The sequence below is a fragment of the Telmatherina bonti genome (genome assembly GCF_933228915.1).
Source record: "Telmatherina bonti genome assembly, chromosome: 3".
In the NCBI taxonomy this organism is placed as follows: Eukaryota; Metazoa; Chordata; class Actinopteri; order Atheriniformes; family Telmatherinidae; genus Telmatherina; species Telmatherina bonti.
Window position 1 is genome coordinate 36,243,787 of NC_136621.1, and position 15,371 is coordinate 36,259,157.

Sequence of the window (15,371 nt, forward strand, 5' to 3'; positions counted from 1 at the left end):
GTTGCAGAGAAATTAAATGTGAGAAATCTGACTCTCTGTTCTGTCGCTTTGCTAAACTGTTACAAACACAAACATTTGTGAGGATTGGATCTAGGTGGTCATCTTGTGAAGACTAAAAAAATTCAGTGGTCTTTGAAAATGTTCAAACTTTCTTAGGAAAAAACTAAAACTGTGGAATATTTAGAGTGTAAATGATCAATTTAAAGTGAGACAGAATCATGGCACAGCCCTAAAAGCAGCGTCCTATATTTTAAAAGTGCTTACTTCACAGTACTCAGGGGCATAAAAATAATTAAATCCATCCATGCATCCTTCTATTAATTAGTTTGTTTTTTTAAACCCACTAAATCCAGTTAATTAAATTATTTCTAAAATTGCAAAACCATCTGTGGATGAAGCTTTTCAAAATTCTCTTTTATTTATTTATATTTGTTTTGACTGTTTTAATTACATTTATTTAATTCCCTTCTTTTAAAATGTCATACAGGATTAAACGTATTCATCCGCCATGCTTCCACCTAACTGGGCATCTACCTCTGACTGTTATCACACACTGTAAAATGCCTCAGACACACTCTCCTAAATCTCTATAGGAATTCAAAAGGATTGCAAAAGTTTTTGCTTATTATTTATTGATTTATTGCATGTAAGTCCTGATCATCTGCTTTCGTTGGCAGTCTTGAATAAATATACTCCACATCCACACTCTCGGGAAAACAATGACACTTATAAATAGGCACATAATCAGAGCTCTCTCTCTCTCTCTATCCCTCTCTCTCCTACACACACACCAGCATGGACAGGAGGGGGAGATGCACAAGCAGCAGGGAGAGAGAAAGGACCGACTCGCTGCAGTGACTATGGAGCAACAGGACAAGGTTCAGGCTGGAGACATGAAGTTTCAGATCAGTAAATCCAGGAGCAGATTTATAAAAAAGCTGTTTCTCTTTTAAGCTGGAGCAAGCAAGAAAAACTAAACAGGTGGAGTCACGGCATTAAACCCAGTTAAGTATCTTTTCCTGAGGATGAAACCACTGATTCAGTCTGCAGTTACACAAAGGTGAGTGTTTACAGTTTTACGTCCTTCTTTCTGATGTTGATGAGAAATAAACTAGAGATTAAAGACTTTTTTAAATTTTATTTTACCAAACTAAAGTTGAAGATTATCAAATTTGTGAGGCTGTAAAACTGCATTTTATGAAGTTCCCACCTCATTAAGTCCTGCGATGTGGTGTATTATAAGAAACAAACGATCCAACTACTCAGAAAATAAAATCAATGATTGAGCCAAACATTTATGCTAACAAGCAAGTTCACATGGGGAGGGGACACAAGAGAAGATTTTAAAAGGGCAGCATCATTTTCAATGCCAGCTTTGAACACAGCTATCCCTCCTCCTCCTCTTCCTCCTCTTCATGCCTGCTGTCGATTATTCCTGCAGGGTTCGGATTGATTTTCAGCACTGGACAGTTCCCGTGGCCTCAAAAAGGGATGCACGTCACAGCTGCAGCTCAGTTAGCAAACAGCTCCGTCATAACTTCTGCTCGCACTCGCTGACCCATTGATTGGCAGTTTAGGACTTCTCGCATGCTTGAAGTTGAAAAGCTTTATTTCATCTTTATTTGGTTTACATTTACAGCAAACATTTAGACACATTTAGAGGTTGAGAGAGCTGACCGTGACTTTGATGCTTGGGATGAGTTTGTTTCCTCAGAAAGTTTCTGTCTGGTGGTACAAAAGATGGAAGAGGAAAAAGTTTACATAGAGTTTTAGTACATTTATGAAGCCATTTTATATTGTGCCTAAATATGAATATTTTCAAACAGAAAACAACTGTCAAAGTGAAAAATTTTCTGAAATGTAGCGGACTCAAATAGTATATATATATATATATATATATATATATATATATATATATATATATATATATATATATATATATATATATATATATATATATATATATATATGTATATATATGTATATATATATGTATATATATATGTATATATATATTATATATATATGTATATATATGTATATATATATGTATATATATATGTATGTATATATTATATATATATGTATATATATGTATATATATGTATATATATATGTATATATATATGTATGTATATATATATGTATATATATATATATGTATATATATATATATATATATATATATATATGTATATATATATATATATATATATATATATATATATATATATATATATATATATATATGTATGTATATATATATATATATATATATATATATGTATGTATATATATATATATATAATATGTATGAAAATATACTAAAATATACTCAATAAACTAAAACATATACTAAATAAACATAGAATTCTGCATAATTTTCACACAAGAACACAAACAGACTACTTTATGTTATGCAACCGTTTACCTATTTGAGGCTGGTTTTGTATGTGTGTTGAGTTTCAGCATTTTATTGTCCTCAATGGGAAACCTGATCCTTCAAAACATCACACAATAAAATCCAGTCACTCACAACAACCATAATTTAAACAATTTAAAACACACACTTGGTGTGTGTTTGTAGGAAGAAGTTCATGAAGTTCTTGTATGGTAAATGAACACAGTCCTGCAGAGCCCCTATTTTTGCATCTCTGCAGGACAAGGACGCAGCATGAGGCCAGTGCTGCTGCCTTTCAGGACGTCTCATTTAGGTCCATCTTATCGACGAACATTTTCACATGTCTTCACACATTTCTTTCATTTTTTTTCTTTTTTACTAGCAGCCATATTCACACTAGGAAAAGAGGATGCAGAGGACAGGTTGCGTGTTTTTTTTTCTTGCGTGCTCACACAGTGCTTAAATGTTGTAGCCACATCCTCAGATATCATGATCTTTTAATCTTAATCGTCATGTTTCCCACCCTGTCTTGCATAAAGGATTGCACACCTGTAAGAGTTTATCGTTCTTGCTCTGCATCTCTCCCTCACAGCCTCTCCGTAACCACCCTGCTCATGCCATCAGTTGTCTGATTACACAAAAGGGCTTAAGGCGGGTCATACAAGAGCCGTCCACCTTTCATATCAGTGTTTTGGATCAGGAGATTAAAGGCTTCCTCCATCCTTCTCTTTATGTAGGATTACGCTCTTAAAACACGCCTGTTTGCTTCCTCTGACGTAATTAGACATCAGCATCCCTCTTGCATGATGCTGGTGATTTTGTGAAGCCCCGTCCGGTTCTGCAGGTCATCCTCCATGAGTTTTTGTTGCTCCTTTGTGAATTGTCATGTGGATGATTCTTCACTCAATCAGTTTATCACAGTTTTCCCATAAACCCTCACAGCTCAGCCCCATAGCGAGATGAAAGCTGTTCCTATGGAAACGACTAGCACAGTAACTAAAATCCTGATTAACTACTTCTGCTGTCTCCCAGTGTTTCTGTCAGCTGACAGCAGATTTCTGCCTTCCAGACAATATATGAAGTTATTAATGCTTAATTTAAAGGGTCTTTATAATGGCAGGTGTTACACCAGCTGAGAGGAGTCATGTGTGTAAAAAAAACTTGATTTCACCTGGCGAGTATGAGTTAATCATCTGAATATGTCAAGATAATAAAATAATCAAGGCTGGTCTTCTTTTTTGGAGCAGTTGAGTGTCCTTTATATGAGCTTGACAGAAAAGTGTTGAGAGAAAGAGAAAGGGGGCGATGAAATGACATGCTGCAAAGGCCTGAATTTAAACCTTCATTGTAAAGCTGCAGCTGCTTTACACACCACAGCATTTAAATTGTTTTCCTGAGATAACGTGGTGAGATGTTTGTCTTTGTTAGAGTTGGGAAAACCATCACCAGGCAGAAAACAGAAACATGCACATTTAACTTAGATTGTTCTCAGTTCAATGCAGTTAAATTCAACTTTATTTGTATAGTGCCACTTCACAACAATGTTGTCACAGGGCACTTTACATGCATGAATCAACATACACATAATTTCAATCCAATTCATACATATCCTATAATAGAAACCAACTGAATGCATTGAATCACGACATGATCCAATCCCCCATCCTGAGCTGCACGAGGCGACAGTGGGAAGGAAAAAACTCCCCTTTAGCAGGAAGAAAATCTCCAGCAGAACCCAGCTCGGGGAGGGCAGCCATCTGCCTCGACTGGTTGGGATGGAGAAGCCAGGAAAGACAGAACAACGTGTACAACTGCACTTATTCAGGAAGACCTGCGGAAAAAAGGAGAAATAAGTTAGAGACGGCAATATTGTCATATATTTATACATTAGTACATTAGAAATAGAGCAAGTTGTGATAATAAGATGCAATTAGGTGCTACTGCATAAAAATACTTTTTTTTTCTTTTTTTTAGCTCAATTTAATCATGTTGTGATATCCAAAACGTTTGTTATATCTTGAAAAGATGTGATGATGACAGTTTGTGATTTCCTGGTTGGCTTTACACTGTATTATGACTTCATGGTGAAAAATGAAAACAACTCATTTAAGGTTAGAAATTGATCTTGGTTTGTATTAAAACACATTTTGACAGCATAGCCATCACCATGATCACCATTTTTACCCTTTACATGCTGCTTCTCTGTTATAACCACTACATGGTGGTGCATATTCTTACAACATAGTTACAGCTATGACCATAAACATGCACACAAACTGTGTGGAAATGTTTTGCAGAAGAGGATAGTCTCTGTAAATCGTACATGTCTACCTTCAGTCAAACTGTCAAAAGTTATATGATTCGGCAACACTGACTCCTTTTGTAAAAACATGAAGGCATGCAGCTAAATTCCCAATAAATTCCCATTAAAGCTGCTGGCATGCACATAATATTTTCCAGACTGGAGCTTAGCTGTGATGGTTTTAGTTATAATCTAAACCAATACAGTTATTTTGGCTGCAGAAACAACAGAATATTTTCACCACTGGGCAAACTCCAGTCAAGAACTACTTTACCCTCTCATACATGTATACTGGGACAAGGATGGTGGTCCACCTAAAAGAGCAAAAGCTGTAGCTTCACTTAACCATTCATGCAACGCAGCCAGCATGTCACGAGGCTGGTGGTGGAGGTGTGGACCCAGAATGCTGAGACGGGAGCCAGAGATGCAGAAACTAGACTTTTAATGTGAGAGAACTAAAGGCAGCAAACGCAGGAGGCCAACAGAAACCAACACCAGGAGACTCATGTTGTGATCCAGCAACACTGAACTGAAACAGAGGCTAGAAATACAGACAGAACAAGACACAGGTGAAATGAATCAGCTAATTGAGTCCAGGTGAAAGCTTTGAATGGGAACAAAGGCTACAGGGAAAACAAGACACAACCCTACAAAATAAAAACAGGAAACTATAACTAAAGACCAAAACAAACACAAACCATGACACAGTCTGTAGGATCTGAGTACTGTTATGGCTTTGTGTCAGTATTTTCATAGAGGGAAAAAAGTCCTTTGGTTGTTAACAGTTTGTGTTCATACATGACGGTGCTACATGTTACCATGGCAACAAAACTTTTACCCTTTATTACATAGTAATAAAGTAAAGTGAGTTTGAAATGTCAGATGTTTGGCATATTAGTAAGGCTATTATTATTTGGAGGACAACCTACAGGCATTCCAGATATGCTCCGCCACTTATCAAGGCAGAACCTCTCTAGAAACCAGCCAAAAGGCTGCCGTTGGAACCAGAACCAGCACAAGGCTGGACTGAAGACTGGTAACAAAAGCAGAAAATTTCCAAAGAGGAAACGTTGGGGATTGAAGTGCAGGCCGGGATGTGGAACAGACAAAACATCGGTAGATGAATCTGACATCTTGTCAGGGTTTGTCAGATCCTGCAGGGCAGATAGATGATCTTCATGGACTAGATCTGAATTTAGCCGGATGTCGGCCTGGAGGGTAAACTCCAGATCGAAACCCTGGGTTGTTTAGAAAGGTCCAATGTGCAAACCAGTAATTGCGAAACCACAATTCTGCAAAAGAAGATCCAAAAAAGATTAAAGATCATCCTCAGAGTAGGGATATCAAAATGTTTCCTGTTGAGACTTTTTCACCAATACTGATGCAGAAATTGATACTTTTTGCCCCTTAAAGCAACATCAAGATTAAACAGTGTGCATGAATATTTGTGTAGCAGGAGCAGTATGAAATATTAATAAAACTCAAAAGCAGAAACACTGAAAAGAATTTAAAAAACACTTTAAATTATAATGCTGAGCAAATTAAATACAAATGAAATTTGAAAACACATTCTTAAAATGACAAAATACTTCAACTACAAATTAATAAGTTCATTCACATTTGTTAAATGGAAAACAATAAACTATCTCTCTCTGTTGTAGCAATATTATAATTATATAATAAAATGTAATGCACAATAACCAGCAATAAATCATCATAACATCATTGTCACTAACAGTATCGGCATCGTCATGACGATAGGCTGTCATAATCATGTGACACAGGAGGAATACACTGTGGCTGGGCTTCACACGCTGCTTCATTGCCTTAAGCTCTCAGAAGTGAAAACAAATGACATGTTTATTGGTAACAGCCTGTCAAAGTATTAAATCCAATATTTTGACTGACTGATATCGAAGTTATAACTCCAGAGTATCTATTCACCCATCCCTACTCAGATGCTTCTACACACAACGATACCAGGGTGGCTTGCCAAGAATAAGTGGAATACTTTAGAAAATATCTGGCCAGTGGCTTGAAAAAAATCAGGAAATGGAGATGGCAAGAGGTGCTTTTGTTGGCTGTTAGTTGTCCGGTGGCACGAAGACAACAGCCTCCATGCTATCGTTACCTTGAGTCACTTTGAGACACATAAAGGCAAACAAACGTCTCATGAGAGTGCACCTCCCAGACAACAATTCAGCCATGCTTATATATTCAGAAGTCAGAGTTTTGCCTTTAATTGTACTTCCCTTAAAAGTTTCTTAAGTCTGCTGGCTCTCGCTGACTGCGACCCTTCCAGTGGAAGAACGAATCCTTCCTAGATGGGATGTTAGTTTCCCCAAATCCACAGAGTTTCAAAGGAAGTGCAACAAGCACAAGGCTCATTCAAATACAGGAATAAAAGGACATATGAGCTCAATGCAAAACACAACGTGAAACAAATGACAGGTTGTGAAACATGACTGATTAAATTCATTCGATATTTGAATAAACACAACCAAAGATTGTTATTTGTGTTACAATGTTTTTCACTGTAATTTAATGCAAACATATTTACATATGAGACTAAGCAAAAAGAAATATCCAGGTTAGAAGATAATCCCAGTAAAACTGAGCCAAGTTTCCAGACATATTGACTGGTGTCTTTAAGAGCTCTGCTGAGGACACTCCCACAGCTGCTGGAGTTAAGTGGCAGATGATTACTTCATCTGGGATTATCCAGTCCTCATTCAGCCAATCAGCAGCTAGCTCGCAACAGCTGTCCTCACCAAAGTCCGTTTATATCTCACTCAAGGGTTTGCACACAGCCCATGTTTCGTGCCACCAAATCCCATCAACTTCTGTGCATGTTTGTGTGTGTTAATGTGCAACGCAGTCTTTTCATTCGTCAGTGACGTGCAAGCGTTATCGACGATCCATTACTAACTTCAGCATTAATGCATGCATGTCAGTTATTTCATATCAGCAAAAGCGTTTTACGTACAAGGAAAACATAAACCACTTCTGACCTTTTGCATTGAATACAATTGGCCTCCTGGTTATGCAACCCAGTGTTTTTTGGTTCTCCTGCTCTCTGGGTTGCTGACATAACCTTGTCATCGGGCCAAAAAGCCGATCAATTGTTCCTCTAACAGTGGATTACCACTGATTCATCTCCTTTTTAATCCTTTGTCCCTTCCACTGCCTGTCTAGTTTTCCACCCGTGGTTGGTCTGACGAGGCCTTAGGCTAATTACTGAGCAACGATCTGATCAATAGGCTTTCATTACACAAAACTGTCTGGTCTGCACCGTACATTAGGCAGAGCTTCCAACTCTCACAGATCGACTGTGAGATTCACACAAATTACACTTTTCACACAAGCGTTCTCACGCTATACACCATTCACACGCAGTTAAAAACAAATTCACAATTGATAACGTCATTGCACGAAATGAGGACAGTGAAAAAACACACAGTCAGGGAAGATTGATCATCACAACAGCATCAGAAAGTTGCAGCTCTGATTTATTCAGATCTTCAGAAAGAAAGACAGAAAGAAATACCTTATGTTGAATTTAGCGTCATCGCACCTGGTGAGGTCCAGCACATAGGAGACAGAATGGAGAAGCTTTTTTAGGTCAGATCAGACTGACAACTACTCTGATTTGCTTTTTGTGTGTGTGGATTAAAAACAGGCTGCGCGTGGCGATGTCTGCTTTAATGTGCAATGAACCCCATTATTTCCTCTTTAACAAGAAAAACTTCATCCATTGCAGTTTTGTACACGGCTGTGTCCATCTGTTTAAATACCACATGTTGTAAAACATGTTCACACTTTCTTACCTTGATCAGCTGTTTAATCAAAACAATGTTTTACCTGCATCTGAAAAAATGCAGAAGCGACAACTTTCTGCTTCATGCTTGTCCGTGTTAACTACGCCCACCTCAAATGTCTGACCAATCACACAAAACTTCACAGAGCTCCACAAGCAAAAAGTTTTGCCAAGAAATTCTGTGTTGAGAACCATCTTTCAATCATGTCTGCGAGAAAAAAGTGACGTCATTTTCTTCTCGGGGAGGTTGAGAGCAAGAAATAAAGTTCTCGCTTCTCGTGGGGGATGTAAGAGGCTTTGCTTGGTCCAACTTCACAGCCCACAGCACGAAGGTCACTGGTTCGAGCCTCAGCTGAGGGAAGGATTAAAGTGTGGCCTTTCTGTGTGGAGTTTGCATGTTCTCGTCATGTAAGCATGAGTTCTCTCAGGGTACTATGCCTTCCTCCCACCCACAAGATATACGTTTGGTTAATTTATACAGATAATTGATCACTTCACACATCACTTTAGGTTGCTTTGGATAAAAGCATTTACCAAATGACTCTAGAATAGAATAGAATAGAATAGAATAGAATAGAATAGAATAAATAAAATGCTGCTGTTGTTAATGTCTGGAGGTGGTCCGCTGACTTTCAGTGATACACCTGCTGGGGCCTGCCTCTCGCTCAATGATTGGTGGGATTAGCTCCAGCTTCCCCTCAAGTAGACTAAGTGGTTAAGGAACTGACATAAAAAATAAAATGAAATGATTGTGATTGTGGGCAGTATTTTTTAGTTGGAAGCTCTAACTGAAAAAGCATCTCTATCTCCACATATCAAGGAATCCTCCAAAAATAATCCTGCATGCAGGCAGTGATCCGGTTCATCCTCAACAACTAAGATAATTCTTGTTTGTTCCATGTCTGAGATTTTTGGAAAATGCAATTAAAATCCGTTTATAACTTTTTAAGTTATGTTGCTAACAGACAAAACAAAGCCTCCAAATACATGACCCCCCGTTTGGTGGGAACAATAATTGGGAACAGTTATTTCCGTTTTTCTTTGTTTGTTGTTGTTAGTGTCTAAGTCAGGAATGTCCAAAATTGGTCCTCGAGGTTTGCTGTCCTGCAGGTTTTCCATTTTTTTTCCTGTTCCAACCAAGAGACAACCTGCTGGGGTTAAAAGGAAAACCTATGCGGAAGTGCCAAAAATTGCAGCTCCCCCCTCATCCACTAGGGGCTCTAAAACAGAGCAAATACCCATAGACTACCATGTTAAAAAGACCAACTTCACAGCAGATATAAACATGTTTACAGCCTGGTACAAAAAACCATTTTCGGTTCAGTAGGTCAGGTTTATCTTCTTGACAACTGTGGGAGTCTTTTTTTTTTTTTTTTTTTTAACTCCCCTGTTTAAAAGTAATTTAATCTCAAAGTTTGGCATATTTAGGGGTGTGTCCTTTTGATTGACAGGTACCTGATGTCCCGCTTCAAGTGAGAGGAATGTAGAACAACTGCGGTTTTTAGCCGCTTAACAGCGTGACTTAACTTTAGCCTGCTTACCTCCATTAGCTGGTTAGCTCCCATTAGTGACGGGTTAGCTAAGTTAGCTCTTAGCTACAGGCAGCTCAGAGTTCACTAGATGTCCATCAGCCACCCACACGCTCACAGACCCTCTCTCAGTTCCACCTCTTTGCCCATTTTTGTATTTTCCGGGCGAGACGACATGCATGCCCGTCCCCTGCCAAGATGGTGATGGTAGGAATCACCCAATGAGCTTCAATTCAGCTCTTCAGAAACCCAGGGGTAATGTCATGGAGGCTCCATCCATCATTTTATGTACAGTCTATGGTTCCAACACACCTGACTTCCATTAAATGGATCCAACAACCATTCTGCACAATGACTGATAAGTTTGAGTCTGGTGTGTTGGGACAGGGATATATGGAAAACCTGCAGGATTTGGCCCTCAGGGACCAGAGCTGGGCACCCTTGGTCAATGTGGTAGAGCTACCAGCATTAGCCTTATTATAAGTACATATTGTTGTATTTGCTTTCCTTCCCATTCCCATTTCCAATTTGTCAAAATTTACAAGTATGCTCTTTGTCCTCTCCATCCACAGAAAATGTACGTTGAAAAGGCAGTGCTGATCCCAAATGCAAGACAGACCTGAGCTCATACTGCTTCCCTGTCCAGCAACAGTACGTTAATGGTTGGAACTGCTCGCCCCAACCTACATTACTGCCCTCGCAGACACAGCCTGATGATCGCCGGTGCCATGGGAGCGGTGAGGGTCAACAGGTAAGGAGAACAGGAACCACAACTTCTACACAAACGTCTTTAGTTCCTTTTAATGCTTTGTGAAATACATGTACCACAAACTTTAAGCTTGAGGTCCAAACATCGATAAAAGGATGCAAAAGTGTTAAAGACTTTTTAAATAGTGAGGAAATCACTGAAAGATTTTTGATACTTTTTTAGTGCTGTTTAACTCTGGTCTTTAAGGGCTACCGCTTATAGATTTTAGTTGTTTCTCTGCTTCAATACAATCAGTTGAAATTAAATAGATCTCCTCAAGATCGTGTTTTCACTTTCAGCAAAAGCTGGTTAATGAGCCATTAATTTGGGCCAGGTGAGTGCAAACAGGGAAATGTCTACAACCTGCAGGAAATGAGCTCTTTAGGACCAGAGTTGAACTCTGGTTAAAATTAATGCTAGGGTACTATGCAAACTCTGTAATACAAACACTTATTCATAATAAACAAACAAATAAAAAAAAGAATTTAGATTATCTAGTGGATCATTATATATAGCTTATAAAGCTTCTTTTGGCAAAGCAAATTTGCAACCAGACCATCAATCTGCCTGCTTTCCCAGGAGAAGACAAGGGAAAAAAAGAGATTGTCAGGGACTCAGGTTGGGAAAAACTTCTGAAGCCATATTACCATTTGAGTTGCTACTCATTAACAATCGTCCCTCCAAAATAGTATGCTTTAAATTGTTTTTTCAACACTGCACAAATGGCATCTTGGTTTTACTGCTTAGTGACTCCTCATAGCATTGTGCATACTCAGGACCAAGTACTGAATCAGAGCTGATCGATACAATTTGGTGGTTTCTTTCAATAGGCAATTATTTTTTAGAACTTAGCTTATATGAGCCATTATAAACTGGATTAATGTAGAGTACATTATCAGTTTAGTTTGATTATGTTATAATTGGATCACAGTGGTATTGAATTGATTATAAGTGGACTAAATAGTATTGTTAATAGTGCCTAGAAACGACTTTGTCATGAATCAGTGTGATACAAATTCAGTAAAACGCTAACTGACTTGAATGACGTGTTAAATACAGCTGAGAAACTCACAATGACTTTACTGCATTGTCTGACTGCAGAGCTGATCTCTGAAGGTCCCATGTTATGCAAAATTCACTGTCTGAAGGTTTTCTAACAATCATATGTGTCTGCATATTCTGTGTTGAGGCCCAGAAATGAGAAATCCTGTCTCCTCTTTCATTTCCTCCACTTCTTTGCAAATGTGTGCTAAAACAAGCTGGTCTGAAATCTTTCCATTTGGGACTTCACAAAGGGAAATAACCACTCCCACCAGTGGTGAATACTGCTATTGACCTACCCCACAGCTAGCTGAGCCTGCCCTCTAAAATCACCAAATGGGGGCCTTCAAAAGCCACATTCTCTCACAGCGAGTGGTGCGGAGTGGGCGTGGACAGGCATTGCTCATGAATATTTAAATTGTTCTGATACAGATCATTCTCAGTAGCACTCACTGGAGCAACTTTTGGCATGGCTCAAATTAACAACCAAGGCTGAATTTCTGCTGAGACACTTTGAAAACAATGTTGTTGGATTTCTGACATTCAAATGAAATTGTTAAAAAAAAAAAAGTGTAATATGGGACCTTTAATGGTGCAACTACAATCAATTTTGGATAACATTACATCAGCAGACTTGGTTTCATTGGAGACTTATGTAGAGTTTTTTTGCAGCCTTGAAAACAATTTATAAACAGTTAGAGAAAAATTAATCACTCTTAAAAAAAACTCCTGAGAAAAAGGATTCTTGTACAAAAGTATCCATCTGTCTCACAACCAAACTCAGCTCCTCAACAGTTGTGGTCTAATTTTAGCTTAGCAACAGTAACTAAGCACTTTGTATCTGCCAAGATTGTTTCACAAGTTTAAGCGCGTGCAAGGGACTCAATTAAAAGAAATATTGAGGCAGTTTTTGCTAATTAGTGTCTTTGACTTCTTTGAAGATGCAGCTGTTTGCGACAGCGATGAGCTCACTGTTTCCTTAGCTGCCGAGGTTTTACATCAGATTTTTTAAGGAAAAATTTGAAGATTTTAGTCATTTTGAAAATGATCTTTTGGTGCTTTGAAAGTTTGGAATAAAATTTACTTAATTTTTGCATTGGGATTCACATTCGGTGTTGGAGCATTTTCTAATGAATATTACATTTGGCAAATCTTTGCCAACAACAAGCTCTGTCATTTAACTGGGTTTCATTGATCCCTTAGCCAATACCAAATCTGACAAAGACAAACCAGTACTATCATTATATAAGAATCATGCTTTGGTTACTTTTCCTATTTGATTTTGTTGTGTTTGCCCATTTTTAATTCTTTTTTTTTTCTTCTTTGCCCCTCCAGATACAGCATCGTTTCCACCGATGAAGATGCCCTGAAGATCTCCAGCCTGGGCCTCCACAATGGCCACAGTCCTCTGACTCAGCAGACACTGTCAGGGAGCTGCATGCGAGGTGAGGAAGGAGGTGGAGGAGAGTGTGCAGGAAGTGACGAAGGGCAAGGCACACTTTCTTTGAGGGTGAAAAACGAGCCAATTGTCCACACCAGTTGCCGTGCCTCACCCTCATGTCGCCTGGACCTGGATTTGGGCAACAGCCACCTGCGCAGTCGCTTTGTGAAGAAAAATGGTCAATGCAACGTGGTTTTCAATAACATGGAAGACAAACCGCGACGATACCTGGCTGATATTTTCACCACCTGTGTGGACATACGCTGGCGCTACCTGCTGCTTATCTTCACTACTACCTTCCTTCTGTCTTGGCTGCTGTTTGGACTGGTCTTCTGGGGAGTGGCCCTCGCTCATGGAGACTTTGACCTTCATGTACCTGTGAAGGACGGGGAGCCTCAGACTACCACAGAGGGAGGAAAAGACGAGTGGCGACCGTGTATTCTCCACATCCAGGGCTTCATTGGGGCTTTCCTGTTCTCCATCGAGACCCAGACCACCATCGGATATGGTTTCCGCTGTGTCACCGAGGAGTGTCCAATCGCTGTTGTGACTGTGGTGGTGCAGTCTATCATGGGCTGCATTATCGACTCTTTCATGATCGGCACCATCATGGCAAAGATGGTGCGCCCCAAAAAGAGGGCGCAGACCTTGCTGTTCTCGCATCATGCTGTCATCGCGCTGCGAGATGGGAAGCTGTGCCTCATGTGGCGCCTGGGGAACATGCGTAAGAGCCACATCGTTGAGGCCCATGTGCGTGCACAGCTAATCAGGCCTCATGTAACAGTGGAGGGAGAGTATCTCCCTTTAGAGCAAACAGATATTGATGTCGGTTATGATGACGGGCTGGATCGGCTGTTTCTGGTGTCGCCACTGGTGGTCGTCCATGAAATCAACAAGAACAGTCCTCTGTATAATCTGAGTCGCAGTGACCTGCAGAAAGAAGACTTTGAGATTGTGGTCATCCTGGAGGGAATGGTGGAAGCCACAGCTATGACCACGCAGGCTCGTAGCTCCTACTTGGCCAGAGAGATCCTTTGGGGCCACCGCTTTGAGCCTGTAGTTTTTGAGAAGGGCGACCGCTACCATGTAGACTATTCCCGCTTCCATAAGACCTACGAAGTGCCATCAACACCTTACTGCAGTGCCAGGGAACTGAACCAGATGAAAAGTCGCAGTGGGCAATCTTCCTCCTCAAGTTCAAGTTACTCTCGATCTCCGTCGCTGTTCATTCCAAGAGCAGCCCGAAACCTTCACGGCTCTCACTCTCCCAGCGCTTTCTGCTACGAGAATGAGGTCGCCCTCTGCTGCGGAGATGATGCCGGCGACGAGAACAGCAAGGAGGAGATGGAAGGCCTGAATGTAAGAAGTGAACGGGAGGTCAAGATGAGAGACGACATTCATTTAGATTTCAAGGGGACATTCGCGAAGGAGCAGACAGTTGAGATGCTGTGTGTTCTGGACACAGAGAATCAGATCAGCCTTGACAGACTACAGCCCACCCTACCTTTATACGTCAGCAGAGAGTCCGGAGTTTGATCAGTGGTCACGGCTGCCCTTTCGTTTGTTTCCTTATTTGTGTGCACCCAACCAAAGTATTGAACTTAAAGCGTGTATGTTCCATAAGAGACGAACACCCTCCCTTTATTATTTCCTTGTTTTTGTTTCTTCCTTTGGTTTCAGTTAACACACACTTTCAGCTGTAAAATCAGCAAGTGTACAACTTCACTGCTCTTCTTTAAGAAAAAAAAAAAAAAAAGCATGTCTTGAAAACTTATTTTCTCTCTTGTTAGTTTGACCTGTTTGTGATCTACGATTAATTTTCATTGTTGACTTCCATTCTTTTTTTAAAATTGTAAATATATGCTTTTGTTTTAATTCTACATTGATTTCACATCATATACAGGTAAACCTTAACTGAAGATATTCGGTTTTTGTAAAGAAAGCATGGTGCAAAGGACTCTGATGTTTTCTCACGTGTAAGCACTTCCTGCCCGAATTCTGTTTCTTTTAAGCTTTTTTTGGGGGTTTTTCAAGCTGCATCATGGCATGTACGTAAATGTTGACAAAGCACAAGTAAGACCCGTGCAGATGA

At 39.6% G+C, this 15,371-nt stretch overlaps 1 protein-coding gene across 1 annotated transcript; it reads left to right on the forward strand.

The window, feature by feature from the left end:
* Positions 1–10,708: 10,708 nt before the first annotated feature.
* LOC306754252 (ATP-sensitive inward rectifier potassium channel 12-like) lies at positions 10,709–14,815 on the forward strand (the record flags this gene model as incomplete). The annotated part of the gene is made up of 2 exons (XM_079238190.1): positions 10,709–10,800; positions 13,174–14,815. 2 exons carry the CDS (start codon positions 10,709–10,711, stop codon positions 14,813–14,815), a joined length of 1,734 nt encoding a protein of 577 aa, XP_079094316.1.
* Positions 14,816–15,371: the final 556 nt, after the last annotated feature.